Source organism: Pleurodeles waltl, chromosome 5 (assembly GCF_031143425.1).
Source record: "Pleurodeles waltl isolate 20211129_DDA chromosome 5, aPleWal1.hap1.20221129, whole genome shotgun sequence".
Classification (NCBI taxonomy): domain Eukaryota; kingdom Metazoa; phylum Chordata; class Amphibia; order Caudata; family Salamandridae; genus Pleurodeles; species Pleurodeles waltl.
The window spans coordinates 1,731,434,246-1,731,449,654 of record NC_090444.1 but is presented as its reverse complement, the minus strand read 5'-3'; the positions used below and the strand labels follow the sequence as shown (position 1 = coordinate 1,731,449,654).

The following is a 15,409-nucleotide window of genomic DNA, read 5'->3' as shown; positions in this document are numbered from 1 at the left end:
TATCTTGATTTCCATGACATTTTTGATGTGCCTGAAGAATATAATTTTTTTTAACAAAGACATGGCAAATGCCAGCAGTGAGAAAAAATTGTAGCTAACATAAAACAAGATTATTTATCTATGTGCAATTTAGAAAAAGAATGCAATAGAAAATCGTTTTTGCTCCTTCAGTCAGACTATGCGGGTGAACTTTGTGGATGGCATTACGTTGGGGAAGGCATTTGAAGGAGTCAATTCTGGGATGTGCCACTGATGTCCCAGAGGTTCTGGGAAAAAGCAATTTGCTACAGTAAGCTTGATTTTACCGCTGCTGCATTTGTGGAAGGACTCCTGTCATAATTATGTATCGTCAATTTTCGTTTCAGTTCAGACTTAAAAAATCCTCAGGAAAGAAAATTGATATGATAGGGAAACGTATGCAGGTAGTAGTTGATAAATACCTGGAATAGCTAGATGCAGTTTGGAAGAATCCACACAACTGAAAGTAATGTAAAATATATTGGCTCAATTGAGGCTTTCATGACACAGGAAAATATGTCAGCACCAAATCAAAGCTCAACAAAAAAGGAAAATGAGTGCTATAGACATCAACGTTTATTTATGAACATTCAGAATGTCTTCTGAAAGCAAACTATGGTGGCTCTAATAGGTAACAGTTTTGAGGGCAGTGTGGAAGGGCTTCTGGATACTTAGATATGAAATCTTGAGCAGTAGCTCACCTTCCTTACAGAAACTAGGATTGGGCGGAACTCACAGAGTTACATAAAAACTGAGTGAATTTGCAACATTCCACCCACTCCAAAAATTTACAAGTGGCTAAACATTCATGCACAAAAAGCATATTTTCCTGGAGATGCATGGATGTGATGCTTACAGCTTTTATGCTAAACCCACAAAAAGGTGACAAACACACACTTGCAGCATACGGCAGACCAAAAATGATCTTGGCACTGCAACTGAAATCCAAAATACCAAATTTAGAAACAAAGGATAATGGTTTGACACAACTGTCAAGCTGCCCGTGTCCTGATAATTTTTCATTGTCAAACATATAAATGGACAGAGACAGGAAATGTGCGTCTATGATGATACCTCAATGCTAGCAGGATAGATGAACATAATGTGTAAACAACACTTGGGCAAATGACAACCATGAATATCCAATAAACAGCAAATGACCAGATGTGATAAGGTGCATTCCTGCTTTTCAAAAAGGTGTACTCACACTCTTCGACAATTGAATTGAGACCATTTTGAGAGATAATTTTATAATTTAACAAACCAGCAGACACATGTCTCAACAACGGAGTCACTCGTCAATGAATCTGCATTGCCACTATTCAATGTCATTCTTCTCAACGGTGCAGTGCTGAAACTTATTATCAATAACGTTAGTATTTAATATACCAATGTCACCACCTTTTAATAATCGTCATTTATTGAACAGATACATTGGCATGTCGATTATATATTTAATGGACCAGTACTGTCACTTCTCAAAAAGAACACATTTTAGAGGATACAGGTATCCTTGGCTCGTAAGTACACACATTTCCGGTACTATAGAGCATGAGAATCAGTATTCATGGGTTAAAGTAACCCACTTTACAAAAACATATGTTTGTGGAAGCAATCCAGGAAGATGTAGCTCAGACCAAAGGTCTTTGGTGCTGTAGACACATAGAAAAATGCTGCTTGTATGTATGGAATATTAGGAATGTGTGATATGCCCAGGGGTGTGGAATTTAGTAAAATAGCTACTTGCCCATGGGACAGGTTGCTTTTTAAATGTACTTGTTCTGTAAAATAATCTACTTGTCCATTTGGTGCCATCAGGGATGTGGAATTCCTATCGCCCGACGCCCGGGACATCTTGTTTGGGGTCAAGGGCAACAAGTTTTTATGTTTGTTTTGTCCTTGGGACAAGTAGGCCCAACCCCCTGCAGCACAAACCCTTTGGCTGCCTGTTTACAAAGCATGGAACTCTCTGCAGTTGAGGTAATGTGTTTCCAAAAGATAATGCTGTTCGAACTTGTATTTATGGTTCATTATTTGAAAGTCTTCATTATTAGAGTGAGTGCTGTAAATAAATGTTTTAAGGTCACACTTCACTACTGACGTTGGTTCCAGTACAAAAAAAAATACGTGTACATACATGTTTGAAAAGTTTAGGCTAAGAGGCTAAGTATAATGCTCCCAGAATGCTCTCTGATTATATGCAAATGAAGTGTCATTTAGTAAAATGTGTTGATGCATGCTAGTATTTCCCAAAAATATTTCTAATGGAAAATCAGTGTAACCATTTTCAACACGATTATAGGAAGCATGAAAATAAACAAACACTGACAAAGCCAACTGATCTGACATATTTTTATAAGTCTTTTAGTTTCATCAATGCGTGTCTTGTTTTGACATGGCTTTTGTAACACTTTATTGTTGTGGGAGCTACCAGGCCCTCAACATTGTAACAAACACTGGCAAAACCCCCCCAAAAAGTTTTTGAACTCTAAAAGCACACGTTGCCACCAGCGGCATAACAAAGGCCCGCAGCCGCCCTCCAGGGGGCCCCTTCAGCACATCACCTGCCCTGAGTGAGTCTGGAGAGGGGGCTCCTCCATGTTCTTTGCAAAGGGGCACCCTCCAGTTTCGTTTATGTCACTGATTGCCACTGTAGTTCCTGACACTGAACAAAACTACTTTGTGTGGCAATATGCTCCTTGTGGAAGAGCAGAATGCGATCACTCACAGTAAAGCCAGCCGAAAGAGAGAGAAATAGAAGTTTAATAAAAACAAAATGTCTTTGTTCACACCAGACCTAATCAGGGACCAAGACCCACATGTAGGTAGCTTTTTGCATGTCGCAAATAGCGACTTTCGCTGTTTGCGACATGCAAAAAGCACATTGCGATGCACAAACCCAGTTTTGCGATTCGGTAACCTGGTTACCGAATCACAAAACGGGTTTGTGACTCGCAATTAGTAAGGGGTGTTCCCTTCCTAATTGCGACTCGCAGTGCAATGTAGGATTGTTTTGTGACCGCGGGCGCAAACCAATCGCAGTTTGCACCCATTTCAAATGGGTGCTAACACTTTCACAAAAGGGAAGGGATCCCCATGGGACCCCTTCCCCATTGTGAATGTCACTGTAAACATTTTTTCAGAGCAGGCAGTGGTCCTGCGGACCACTGCCTGCTCTGAAAAAATGAAACGAAAACGTTTCATTTTTGTTATGCATCTTGTTTTCCTTTAAGGAAAACGGGCTGCATTACAAAAAAAAACTGCTTTATTGAAAAGCAGTCACAGACATGATGGTCTGCTGTCTCCAGCAGGCCACCATTCGCGAGGGGGTCGCAAATTGAGACCCACCTCATGATTATTCATGAGGTGGGCATTTGCGAAGCCCTTGCGAATCACAGATGGTGTCAAGGACACCATCCTACATTCGGATTTGCGACTCGCAATTTGCAGGTCACAAATCTGAACCTACCTACATGTGGCCCCAAATTTTTAAAGAAAGTCACAAAAGTGCACCCATGGTATATGTTGTACCCCTGTAAAATATTTGTGAACTGTATTTTAGCATGGGTAAATACGATGTGTAGATTTGCTCATGTGAAAATCTATTGAGCATTTGCAAGTTCATTTTCCCTCCAGCCACTTTCTTCCCAACTCTGGAAGAAGTTCTAATTCTGCTATTGTCCGGAGTAAATGTCTAACCTTTCTTATTATGGGAAAATATTCGAGAGAAGCTGGTAAAAATCTTTAAAACATGCAGGTTAGTAGGCTTGCAGACTCAAAGGCATTCCAGCCCTGGAACTATTGCTTACTGTTTCCTCCAGCCCCAGTATGCAGATCTGCAGAAAGGTGGCAAAATAAGGAAATTGCTACAGTAGGAATTGAAACTGCAAGTATTCAAACCCTACTATGGTAGTAGCCCTGGCATAATCAGAGAGGCTATTAATTGCTGCCATAATTTGTCGCCACACTACATGGCACCAAAGGGACAAGTAGATCTTTTTACAGGACAAGTAGATTTGAGAAGCAACCTGTCCCCCAGACAAGTAGATATTTTAATAAATTCCACACCCCTGCGCCATGTAGTGGGGCAACAAATTATGGCAGAAATCTCATTATGTAAGAGCTCTGATAATAACCTTTTGGATTACGCCAGGGCCAATACTATAGTGGGGCTTGAATACTAGCAATTGCAATCCCTACTATAGCAGTTTCCTTATTTTGACACCTTTCTGGAAATCTACATACTGGAGGAAACAGGAATAGTTCCAGGGCTGGAATACCTTTGAGTCTGTGTAAACCTACTAACTTGCATGTTTTGGGGATTTTCACCAGCTCTTCTCTAATCTTTCCCCATACTAAGAAAGGTTGGAAATTAACTCCTGACAAAGGCAGAAGATGAAGTTCTTCCAGGGTAGTAAAAAAAGTGGTTGGAGGGAAAGTGAACTTGTGAACGCTCAGTAGATTTTCACATGAGGAAATCTACACACGCAAATTTGCTCATGCTAAAATACAGTTCACAAATATTTTCTTGGAGGTCTATCTCCTGGTCTACTTTTGTAAATTTTTGTGAATTCATAAAAGCCATTAATGTAAAGACATGTGTCATGGGTGCACTTTTGTGACTTTCTTTAAGAATTGGGCCCCTAAATAGGTCTGGCACTAGCCAAGATATTTTGTTTTTATTATTTCCCTCTCTATCGGCTGGCTTTACTGTGAGTGATAGTATTCTGCTGTTCCACAAGGAGCATATTGGCACTTAAAGCAGTTTTGTTCACTGCTAGGAACTACTATGGCAATGTGTGCTTTTTGAGCCCCAAATTTTTTTTTTGCTTTTTGCCAATGTTTGTTACAATGGTGAGGGCCTGGCAGCTCTGACAACAATAAAGTATTACAAAAGCCAAAAGACTGACAACCACTGTCGGATTGGTTGGCTTTGCAAGTGCTTGTTTATTTTCAAGTTTCCCATAATCTTGTTGAAAATGGTTACACTGATTTTCCATTATGAATATTTTGTTGAAATACTGGAATGCATCAACACATTTTACTAAATGATGCTTCAAAGAAATAGTAACTAAAATTTCACAGTAATTTAGCAAAACTTTTTTTTCCTGCTTGCATTTTTTTTCTCAACATTTTACTTTGAAAGCAAAGAATCATCAAGCTTGTTTACAAGTTTCTACAAACATCTGCATCTAATCAGAGAGCATTCTGGGAGGATTATACATAGCCTCACATTAAACGTTTCAAAAACATATGTGCACATTTATTTACTGTAACCACTGACAGTTATACAGTATGACCTTACAATGTTTATTTAGAGTGCTGACCCTAATAATAAAAGCTTTGTATTAATGACCCATACATAGAAGTTCGAACAGCATTAGCGTATGAACACAGATATAACCTGAACTGAAGACAGTGTTTTTCCCTGTAAACTGGCAGCCAAAGGGTTGTACTGAACCTGAAAACTTCTTGCCCGTGACCCCAAACAATATGTCCTGGGTCTTTTATGCCACTAGAGAGAAATGGCAATATAATATGGGAATTCTGTTTCTTGCATCATTAGAAGATGAGAGACAGAATCACTAAAAAGGTGGGTACCACCATACCAAAATACATATGTTTTACATGCAACAACTTTAAAAAAAAAAAAAAAAAAAAAAAAAAAAAAAAAAAAACACAGAGCATTGATCTGTAACAGTCCATTTCTCAACATCCCTCTATATGAACAAGGATCCCAATAAAAGATTAAGGTTGTGTACAAAATGCAAATATTGACTCTCTGTGAGGAATCAAATCCTGACCACTATCCCCTCCCTCATCGTGACCCAGGGACGGGCTTTTACTGCATCATTTTGGGGTGCTCCAAGATCTGATCCTGAGAGCCTGCAGACTCCACAGGCCTCTCCAAGCACTAGCTGCATGTTGCTGCTCCTCCTGTCCTTCTATAACAGCCTTAGCAGCAGAACTGCACAATCACAAGCACTGGTGACTTTACTGTATCCAACAGCAGAGCTGTGCACATTCCACACACCAAAGTGCACATGGAAAACTGGTTGCAAAGGACAGGACAGTGCACTGAATCTAGCTAAGCACTGAGGTTTGGTGCACTCATGGAAAACGCCTTAAAAACAGGACAAACAATGCAACTGTAAGGTGCAAGCACACTTACCAGCAGTTGCAAGCTCTGGGGACATTTGTTATCAATGGGCATTGTACAATGGCATTCACACAGTTTAACATGGAGATTTACATGGATTAAGGCATGTAGCAGTCAGACCGACTATCGCCCAGACAGCAGTGTTAACTGTATGTCTGCCCGCAGTCACTCAGGCTAGGTGTCCAACCGGGTGAGGGTAACCAATTGTTTAGTCGGCTTTCTGACCACCTAGAGCAATCAGAACAAAACATCAGCAAATTCATCTGTAAACAGCACCAGTGCTCTAACATACACAAGGCTTGCACTTAACTATATAGAGATGACGCCCCACGCACCTGTTCCCTTCTGAAAAATCATGTCAACGTACGCCGTTTCATCATCTAAGTATTTCCGGCGTGGCGGCAACTTCATCACATGACTGTTGGACTTTTTTGCGTATGCAGGGTCATCCCCAATCTTTTTGCCTCCTGCCTCCAATTTTCTCTGACCTGTTGCTGTTGGCTTTTGAACTCTGAGCACTTTATCACTGCTAACCAGTGCTAAAGTGCACATGCTCTCGGAGTAAATTGTATGGTTAATTGGCTTATCCATGATTGGCATATTTGATTTACTAGTAAGTCCCTAGTAAAGTGCACTAGAGGTGTCAAGGGCCTGTAAACCAAATGCTACTAGTGGGCCTGCAGCACTGGTTGTGCCACCCACATAAGTAGCCCTGTAATCATGTCCCAGACCTGCCACTGCAGTGTCTTTATGTGCAGTTTTTAACTGTAAATTCGACTTGGCAAGTGTACCCGCTTATCAGGCCTAAACCTTCCCTTTTCTTACAAGTAAGGCACCCCTTAGGAAGGCCCTAGGTAGCCCCAAGGGCAGGGTGCAGTGTATGGTTAAGGTAGGACATATTAGGAATGTGTTTTAATGTCCTGACAGTGAAATATTGCTAAATTCGTTTTTCACTGTTGCAAGGCCTGTCCCTCTCATAGGTTAACATGGGGGCTACCTTTAAATATGATTAAAGTGTAGATCCCACATGGGGGCGGATGGACATGTGGAGTTTAGGGTCTCTGAGCTCAAAATTTAAAAATACATCTTTTAACAAAGTTGATTTTAAGATTGTGTGTTTGAAAATGCCACTTTTACAAAGTGGGCATTTTCTTGCTTAAACCATTTCTGTGACTCTGCCTGTTTGTGGATTCCTTGTCTGGGTCACTTTGACAGTTGGGCTGGTTGCACTTCTCACTAGACAGTGAAACCAAGGGAGCTGGGGTGTAGTCTGCATTTCCTGAGGAGCCATCTGTGCTAGGAGGGAGGGGAAGAGTGGTCACTCACACCTGAAAGGGATGTGCCTGCCCTCACACAATGCAGTCTCCAACCCCCTTGTGTGTGTCTGGGGCCTGGCCTGGGCAAGGCAGGGTTTCACAATCAAGAGAGACTTTCCTTTGAAGTAAGCCTACTTCAAAGGGCAAAATGGGTATGATAAGGGCACCCAAAACCACAGACTTTAGAAACACTTCTGGAAACCAAGAGAAACCTCTGCCTGGAGAAGAGCTGAAGAGCTGAGGAAGAACAGCTGCCCTGCCTGTGACTGTGCTTTGTGGAGCTATCCTGCAGTTGCTGCTACTGCCAGAGTAAGAGGGCAAAGACTGGACTTTGTGTGCCTTCCATCTTGTGAAGAAATCGCCAAGGGCTTGATTTAGAGCTTGCCTCCTGTTGTTTGAAGTCTCAGGGACAGCAAAGACTTCTCTCTGCCAGCACCTGGAGTCCCTGGAGAGACTCCTGCTCTGACAAGTGGTGCCCTATCCAGTCCCTAGGCCCTTGAAAGGAAAGCTGGTGGAAATTCAAGGAAATCGACTTTGGACCACTTCGGACAGACGCCGCTGCTGAATCCGGTGACGCCACCTGCACCAGACTCCGTGATCTTCGATGGAACGTGACGACCTTCGCAGGCCCGACATCGCTGCAGCCCCGCCGAAGTCCGCGACTCCGTGGAAGTCGCTGCACCACGTCGTGACCGACGCCGCTCGAAGCACGCAGATTCAATGTTTTGCACAGACGCCGCAATCCCCGACTTCGCGCATCGACTTGTTTTCACTCTTCACCAAAGGTACTATACCTGGGGGTCTACGCAACTCCGTGTCCGGCACCGCTGGTGTTGCATTGTTGGGAACGACTCCGTTACGATGCCGTGTTAACACCTTATCGAAGCATTTTGTGTTTCTAAGCGCTATTTTTGAGTTTAATCTTTAAAAATTCATAACTTGACTTGTGTATGTCAGATTTTTGTCGTTTTGGTCTTGTTTTGTTTAGATAAATATTCCTTATTTTTCTAAACCTGTGTTGTGTCATTTTGTAGTGTTGTCATTAAGTTAGTGTTTCTTGGTACAAATACTTTACACCTAGCACTCTGAAGTTAAGCCTACTGCTCTGCCAAGCTACCAAGGGGGTAAGCAGTGGTTAGCTGAGGGTGATCCTCTTTTACCCTGACTAGAGTGAGGATCCTTGCATGAACAGGGGGTAACCTGACTGTCAACCAAAGACCCCATTTCTAACAGAAGAGCACCCAAAACCACAGACTTTAGAACACTTCTGGAAACCAAGAGGAACCTCTGCCTGGAGAAGAGCTGAAGAACTGAGGAAGAAGAGCTGCCCTGCCTGTGACTGTGCTTTGTGGAGCCCCCCTGCAGTTGCTGCTTCTGCCTGCGCTACAGGACAAAGACTGGACTTTGTGTTGCTTTCCTTCTTGTGAAGAACTCTTCAAGGGCTTGATTTAGAGCTTGCCTCCAGTTGTTTGAAGTCTCAGGGACAGCAAAGACTTCTCTCTGCCAGCACCTGGAGTCTCTGGAGATACTCCTACTCTGCCAAGTGGTGCCCATCCAATTCCTGGGGCCCTGAGAAGATAAGCTGGCAGCCTAAGAGTGAGAAATCCACGCACCGACCGCCGTGCCGGGAAAAGATCGACACAACTCCGATCTGCGGCTGAAAAATTGACACGTTGCCGGCTTCGTGGCTGAAAATCGACGCTCGCCTGCAACGCAACTGGAAGATCGATGCCTGGAGCTGGGGTAGCTACGCGCAGCATCGCTGACGGAGGCTGGTGAGATCGCAATCCGCGCTGCGTGGTTTTCGGACCATGGTGCGGCTGAATTTCTGACGCAAACACCGCTGGGCGTGTAAAAGCCACGCAAGGCCTGCCCGGACCCAAGAGTGCTGACCGGATCAACGCATCGCTCGCCTGCGGAGAGAAGAAACAATGCACAAGCTTGCTTGCAGTGAGAAATCGTCACACCGCTTATCTTTTTTGACACACACTCACCCGTGTGAGTTATTTTGACGCTACTCAGGTACTTTTTAACGCTAACCCCATTTCTAACAATGGCCTACGAGGTCCCTAATGGCACAGCAAATGTCTTTCAGCAGCAGAAAGGAGCTAGGCTGGAGCGCAGATTGGGAGCATCAGAGCTACAAATAAACCTGTGGCTGCGGCATCTGGAAAGAGCCTTTAAATTAGAATTTCTCTTTTCAAGTAGAACTGTGCTGCTGCTGCCGCCTAAAACAAGTGCACTAAAAGGCAAATGAAAGGCCCTGAAAAACAATCCCTGGAGGTGGGTAATGCGGCTTTAGAGGCAACTGCTGTCGAACAAGTGTGATAGAAAAACAGATGGCTGGCGATGCTTTGGAGCGCATAATGAAAATGCATTTTAATTGTGCATTCCAAAGGAGTACCAAACATCTTTTATGCTTATCTTCTCGATTTGAGCACAGAATGTGGCTAAGGGGTAGAGTGCCAACCCACTAGCTGGGGAGCAGGGTTTGAGTCTCGGAGGGAAACTCAATATCCTGTAATTCTGTGCATATCCCTTAATTCAACTGGTGCTCATATAAAGTCATCCAATACCTTTGCACTACCTTAAATTATTAAAATAAAAGAATGAACAGTGGACGGGTTAGAAACAAGCTTGCTCATGAAATGCCTACACCCACGGGGAAATTAGGTAAAGGGCGGAAGACAAACAAAACAAGCACTGCGCAAGCACTGTGCAGCCAAACTATTACACAAAAAAAAAAAAGTTCCCCAAAAGCGAATGTAAACAGAACTTGGGCTTCAGGACAATGATAAGAGCAAACACACAAGGAACAATTATTGGCAAATGCAGGAAATATTGTACAGCCAATAGAAGTAGAGGAAAAATAAGTGGCCAGCACAGGAACCAATGCAGGGGGGCAGGGATATGAGCCCTTTTTTAGATACATGAACAATAGATTTCACAAGCACAGCCAAGCACTGTGCAGGCGAAACCTAACAAGCATTTGCAACGCAATAGGTCTCGCATATTTTGAACAAGTTAATTGTCATCTTTTAACAAAGGCGCCCACGAGCAAAAAAAAAAAAAAGAGTGGAAACTGAGAAAAGACGACTTAAAATAAAATAAAGCTAGCTTTAAAAAAATTAAAATTTGCAATTTTGTTTGTCCTGCTGGGCACGTTCTTGCCAGTCACAAGTCTACTGTTGGCAGGGCCCTAGAACAGTGGTTCCCAACCTGTGGTCCGGTGACCCCTCGGGGTCCGCGAAGCCTCCTCAGGGGGTCCGCGACTGCTTAGAAAACTAAATAACATCAACAGATTAGGCCCTCACCTTTCAGTAATGACTCAGTAGGGGGTCCCCAGAGTCCTATAAAGATTCAGTGGGGGTCCCTAGGCTCCAGTAATGGTAAAGTGGGGGTCCACAGAAGTCAAAAGGTTGGGAACCACTGCCCTAGAAGTTAGAACAAAACAGTACCTCGTTCACATGGGGAGCAGTGGATGGGCACTGTTAGAAATGGGGTTTTTGGTTGGCAGTCAGGTTACCCCCTGTCCAAGCAAAAGCCCTCACTCTAGTCAGGGTAAGTCACACACAATCCAAGATTATCCTGTGCCCACCCTCTGGTAGCTTGGCACGAGCAGTCAGGCTTAACTTAGAAGGCAATGTGTAAAGTATTTGTGCAATAAATCATACAATACCACCATATAGCACCACAAAAATACACCACACAGTGTTTAGAAAAATATATAATATTTATCAGGATAATTGTAGGTCAAAAAGAATAAAGTTGCAATGGGAAATTGTAGAGATATCACTGAAAAGTGATATAAAGTGTCTTAAGTCTTTAGAATATAAACAAAGTCTCTTTCAAGCACAAGTACCTGGTTTAGCGTGGAAAAATCTCCTCAGAAGGCCACAAAGGAAGAGGTGCGTGGAAAAAGGGAGTGTGCGTCGATTTCTCCCCAGCACACACGGACTTGCGTCGTTATTTTCCACGCGGGAAAGTCGTGCGTCGTTTTCCGGCGCGCGGACAGTCTCTTTCTGTGGATCGCGGGGATTACCAGATGTCCCGGGTCTGTGCGTGGATTTTCCTGCTTGTTCTCCGGCTGCGCGTCGGTCTGCGGGGCTGCGCGTCGAAATTACGATCTCACGGCAGGCGCCGCGTCGATTTCTCCTCTAGACGTCGGTCTGTGGGGCTGCGCGTTGAAATTACGATCTCACGGCAGGCGTTGCGTCGATTTCTCTAGAGGTCGGGCGGCGTTATCCTTGCGAAGCCGTGCGTCGGATTTTCGATCGGCCCCAGAGTGTCGCGTCGGTCAGCTTTGGTGTGCGGCGTTTTTCTCGCCGCGGAACAAGCTGTGCGTCGAAATTTTCGGCGCACGGAGCTTCCAAGTGAAAAAGAGAAGTCTTTTTGGTCCTGAGACTTCAGGGAACAGGAGGCAAGCTCTATCCAAGCCCTTGGAGAGCACTTTCACAGCCAGACAAGTTCAGCAGGGCAGCAGGGCAACAGCAAGACAGCAGTCCTTTGTAGAAAGCAGGCAGGTGAGTCCTTTGAGCAGCCAGGCAGTTCTTCTTGGCAGGATGTAGTTTCTGGTTCAGGTTTCTTCTCCATCTCGAGGTAGGGCAGAGGCCCTGTTTTATACCCAAATGTGCCTTTGAAGTGGGGGAGACTTCAAAGAGTGGCTAAGAAGTGCACCAGGTCCCCTTTCAGTTCAATCCTGTCTGCCAGGGTCCCAGTAGGGGGTGTGGCAGTCCTTTGTGTGAGGGCAGGCCCTCCACCCTCCCAGCCCAGGAAGACCCATTCAAAATGCAGATGTATGCAAGTGAGGCTGAGTACCCTGTGTTTGGGGTGTGTCTGAGTGAATGCACAAGGGGCTGTCAACCAAGCCCAGCCAGACGTGGATTGTAAGGCACAGAAGGATTTAAGAGCAAAGAAATGCTCACTTTCTAAAAGTGGCATTTCTAGAATAGTAATATTAAATCCGACTTCACCAGTCAGTAGGATTTTGTATTACCATTCTGGCCATACTAAATATGACCTTCCTGCTCCGTTCAGATCAGCAGCTGCCACTTCAACAGTGTATGAGGGCAGCCCCAATGTTAGCCTATGAAGGGAGCAGGCCTCACAGTAGTGTGAAAACGAATTTAGGAGTTTTACACTACCAGGACATATAACTACACAGGTACTTGTCCTGCCTTTTACCTACACAGCACCCTGCCTTAGGGGTTACCTAGGGCACACATTAAGGGTGACTTATATGTAGAAAAAGGGGAGTTCTAGGCTTGGCAAGAACTTTTAAATGCCAAGTCGATGTGGCAGTGAAACTGCACACACAGGCCTTGCAAGGGCAGGCCTGAGACACGGAAAAGGGGCTACTTAAGTGGGTGGCACAACCAGTGCTGCTGGCCCACTAGTAGCATTTAATTTACCAGCCCTATGCACATAAAGTGCACCTTACTAGGGACTTATAAGTAAATTAATAGTCCAATCAGGTATGATTCCAGGTTACCATGTTTTAGGGGAGAGAGCATATGCACTTTAGCCCTGGTTAGCAGGGGTAAAGTGCGCAGAGTCTATAAACCAGCAAAAACAGTGTCCAAAAAGTGGAGGGAGGCAGGCAAAATGTAGGGGTGACTACCCTAAGGCTGTCAGGTCTAACAGGCACCAATTAAGTTTAAATCAATTAGTTCTTGATTCCGGCTGCATACAGAGGAACGGAACTGATGCCAGACATCCCTTGACGAATTACAAGGCTGTAAAGAAGAGTGCCCGGCAAACCAACAAATGGTGAGTGACAGGTGGGCTCCAAGATTTGAAAAAAAGAGTGTCTCGCATGCACTGCCAGGCTGGACCCTAAAAGTGAGACCTATCTGCTTTACCAAAGTTTCCATATTGTTAACTATGCCCATAGTGTCCTCGGCTAAAGTCATTTGTAACTGCACGAACAGCGTCAGTAAAATAAATACGTAATTACAGTTCTTCTTGTACTGGAAGTGGTGGGAGGTTTGGTGACCCCCTTCTTTCTTAGTGCACTCGTGTAAAACTAACTTCAATTAAAGTGAAATCGGAGTCTACAGCGGCCATATAATATGCCTGTAATGACATTTGCATGGGAACAAAGCGTGTCCCCGTTTGCTCACCTTGAGTAGGGTTAGGTAAGGTCTCTTCAGATTGAGAATGTGCAAATTACCGATGATTGGCAGCGGTCTCGGTCCCGGAGGAAAGTTCTTGTATTTGTCGCTCTTCCATCTGTTTATAATCTTTATAACAAACACCAGGGCCAAAACACAGGAAAGAAGGGCGGCGACGGGATCGGTGAAATGCATGTTTCTTTCAAAGTGAAACGAATCGTAGGCAGGGCTAGCCTTAACCGTGTCGAAGCGCTAACGTGATTTGTATGTTGAATGCGTTTTACATTCTTGTTATTCTGCTTCCAGCGCCAGAGCGACAAGTGGGCGGGATTCTTGGGGCACGACGCGTCAAGTTTTTTTTTTTCTAAATTTACAAAAAACTGTGCTCGTTCTTCTGAAAAAAAGAGTAGGATATCGCCTGTGTTGTAAAGCCGAGAGAAAAACTAAGAGCTAAATAAGAAACCTGTGCGCCATACTCTCCTGCTGCAGAAATGCAAGTGTGTGCAGTCAGTTAATGTTCAAATGTAAAGACTGCTTGTAAACTAGAATAGTATAGTTTAATTGAAGGCGCCCCTTAAAGTTTAATGGTGACGCAAAATTATTCCGAGCCCACCCCACCTCCCAAGGGTTCCGCCCCCCGCGTAGAGCCACCCACCAGCCTTGTGGATCTGTGTTCTGCCTTGAGGTGGGTGCACTTTGATCCCTACTGAAGACTGAGGCAGCCGCAGTGTTTATTCAGCCCGCTCAGCATTCCTTTCTGTTTTTCAGCAACACACTTCCAAAGCAGGGGGTTGTTGGTAGAAAAGAAACAAGCATTGGCAAAGCCAATAGGTTTTGCCTATGCAGCATCTGTTGGCTTTGTCTTATGTTCATATGCTAAGATCAGAAATGTGCTTCAAACACGACGGCACTTGCCAGCCTTTGAGTGGACATAGGAATGCCATTTGCTCAAGCAGTTTGAGAGACTAAAGACAAGTTGTCAGGCAATAACTGTGTTGCAAGTTCGAGCCACAGTAGAGCCTTCCTTCCTTTCAATGTTGATGACCTTGGGTTGTGAGACTAACAATCCCGGCACCATTATGGTCAATGCATCACACTGTATTCATCCCATCCACGCTGCTCGTTTTCCATCTTGTTAATTAATGCTGTCTGCCTCCTCTCAAGGTAGTAACCACCCAGTTGTGTAACCATGAAGCATGTGTAAAGGAAAGCACACGTAGGTCTCCGAGTGCAGACTCTGCTGGCAGCGTCCCTTAACGATGCAACTAATAAGACATGCAGTCTTTTATTATATTTATTTATAAATGTTGTAATGTGGTTCCAAAAGCAAGGTGGAAAAAGGTTTTGTTTATTCTTAGTAAAGTTCCCAGCAATGGAGAGGCTGGTTGACAGGAGCAAGCATAGAGAAGCAACTGACTCGTAAATCAAACAATGCATTCCAAATAGAATACAAAGGAATGCTCTCGTGCACAGACGCACGCACGAGGAAATAAAACAAAAGGAAATGAAACAAACGTGGATAAATATAACATTCCTATGAACTGTTTAGAACATGCCTACTTTACAAACTACTACATATCTCCTCTCTTCAATATTATAATAAAAAGAATAAATAAATAAATAACTTAGCACAAAACAAAATCAGCATATTTTTTGGGTAGTACAGATACTCTTTTAGGAAGATCTACACTATCATTGTTGACTCTTTCATGGACATAATCTTTGACTTGTACATTATCCTGCTGATTGACATTTGGCACAATAGGCACAAAAGTGGAATCAATAATCTCAAAGTCCTCATT

General features: G+C 43.8%; 1 protein-coding gene across 1 annotated transcript in view; it reads right to left on the bottom strand.

Annotated features, from left to right (window-relative positions):
- The window catches only part of LOC138296718 (cytochrome P450 2K4-like), a 107,526-nt gene extending 93,430 nt beyond the window's left edge, over positions 1-14,096 (bottom strand). Inside the window, exon 1 of the mRNA XM_069236119.1 lies at positions 13,617-14,096. Coding sequence (XP_069092220.1) covers positions 13,617-13,802 — 186 coding nt within the window. The 5' untranslated portion in view covers positions 13,803-14,096. The remainder of the gene's footprint in view (positions 1-13,616) is intronic.
- Between the last annotated feature and the right edge of the window lie 1,313 nt (positions 14,097-15,409).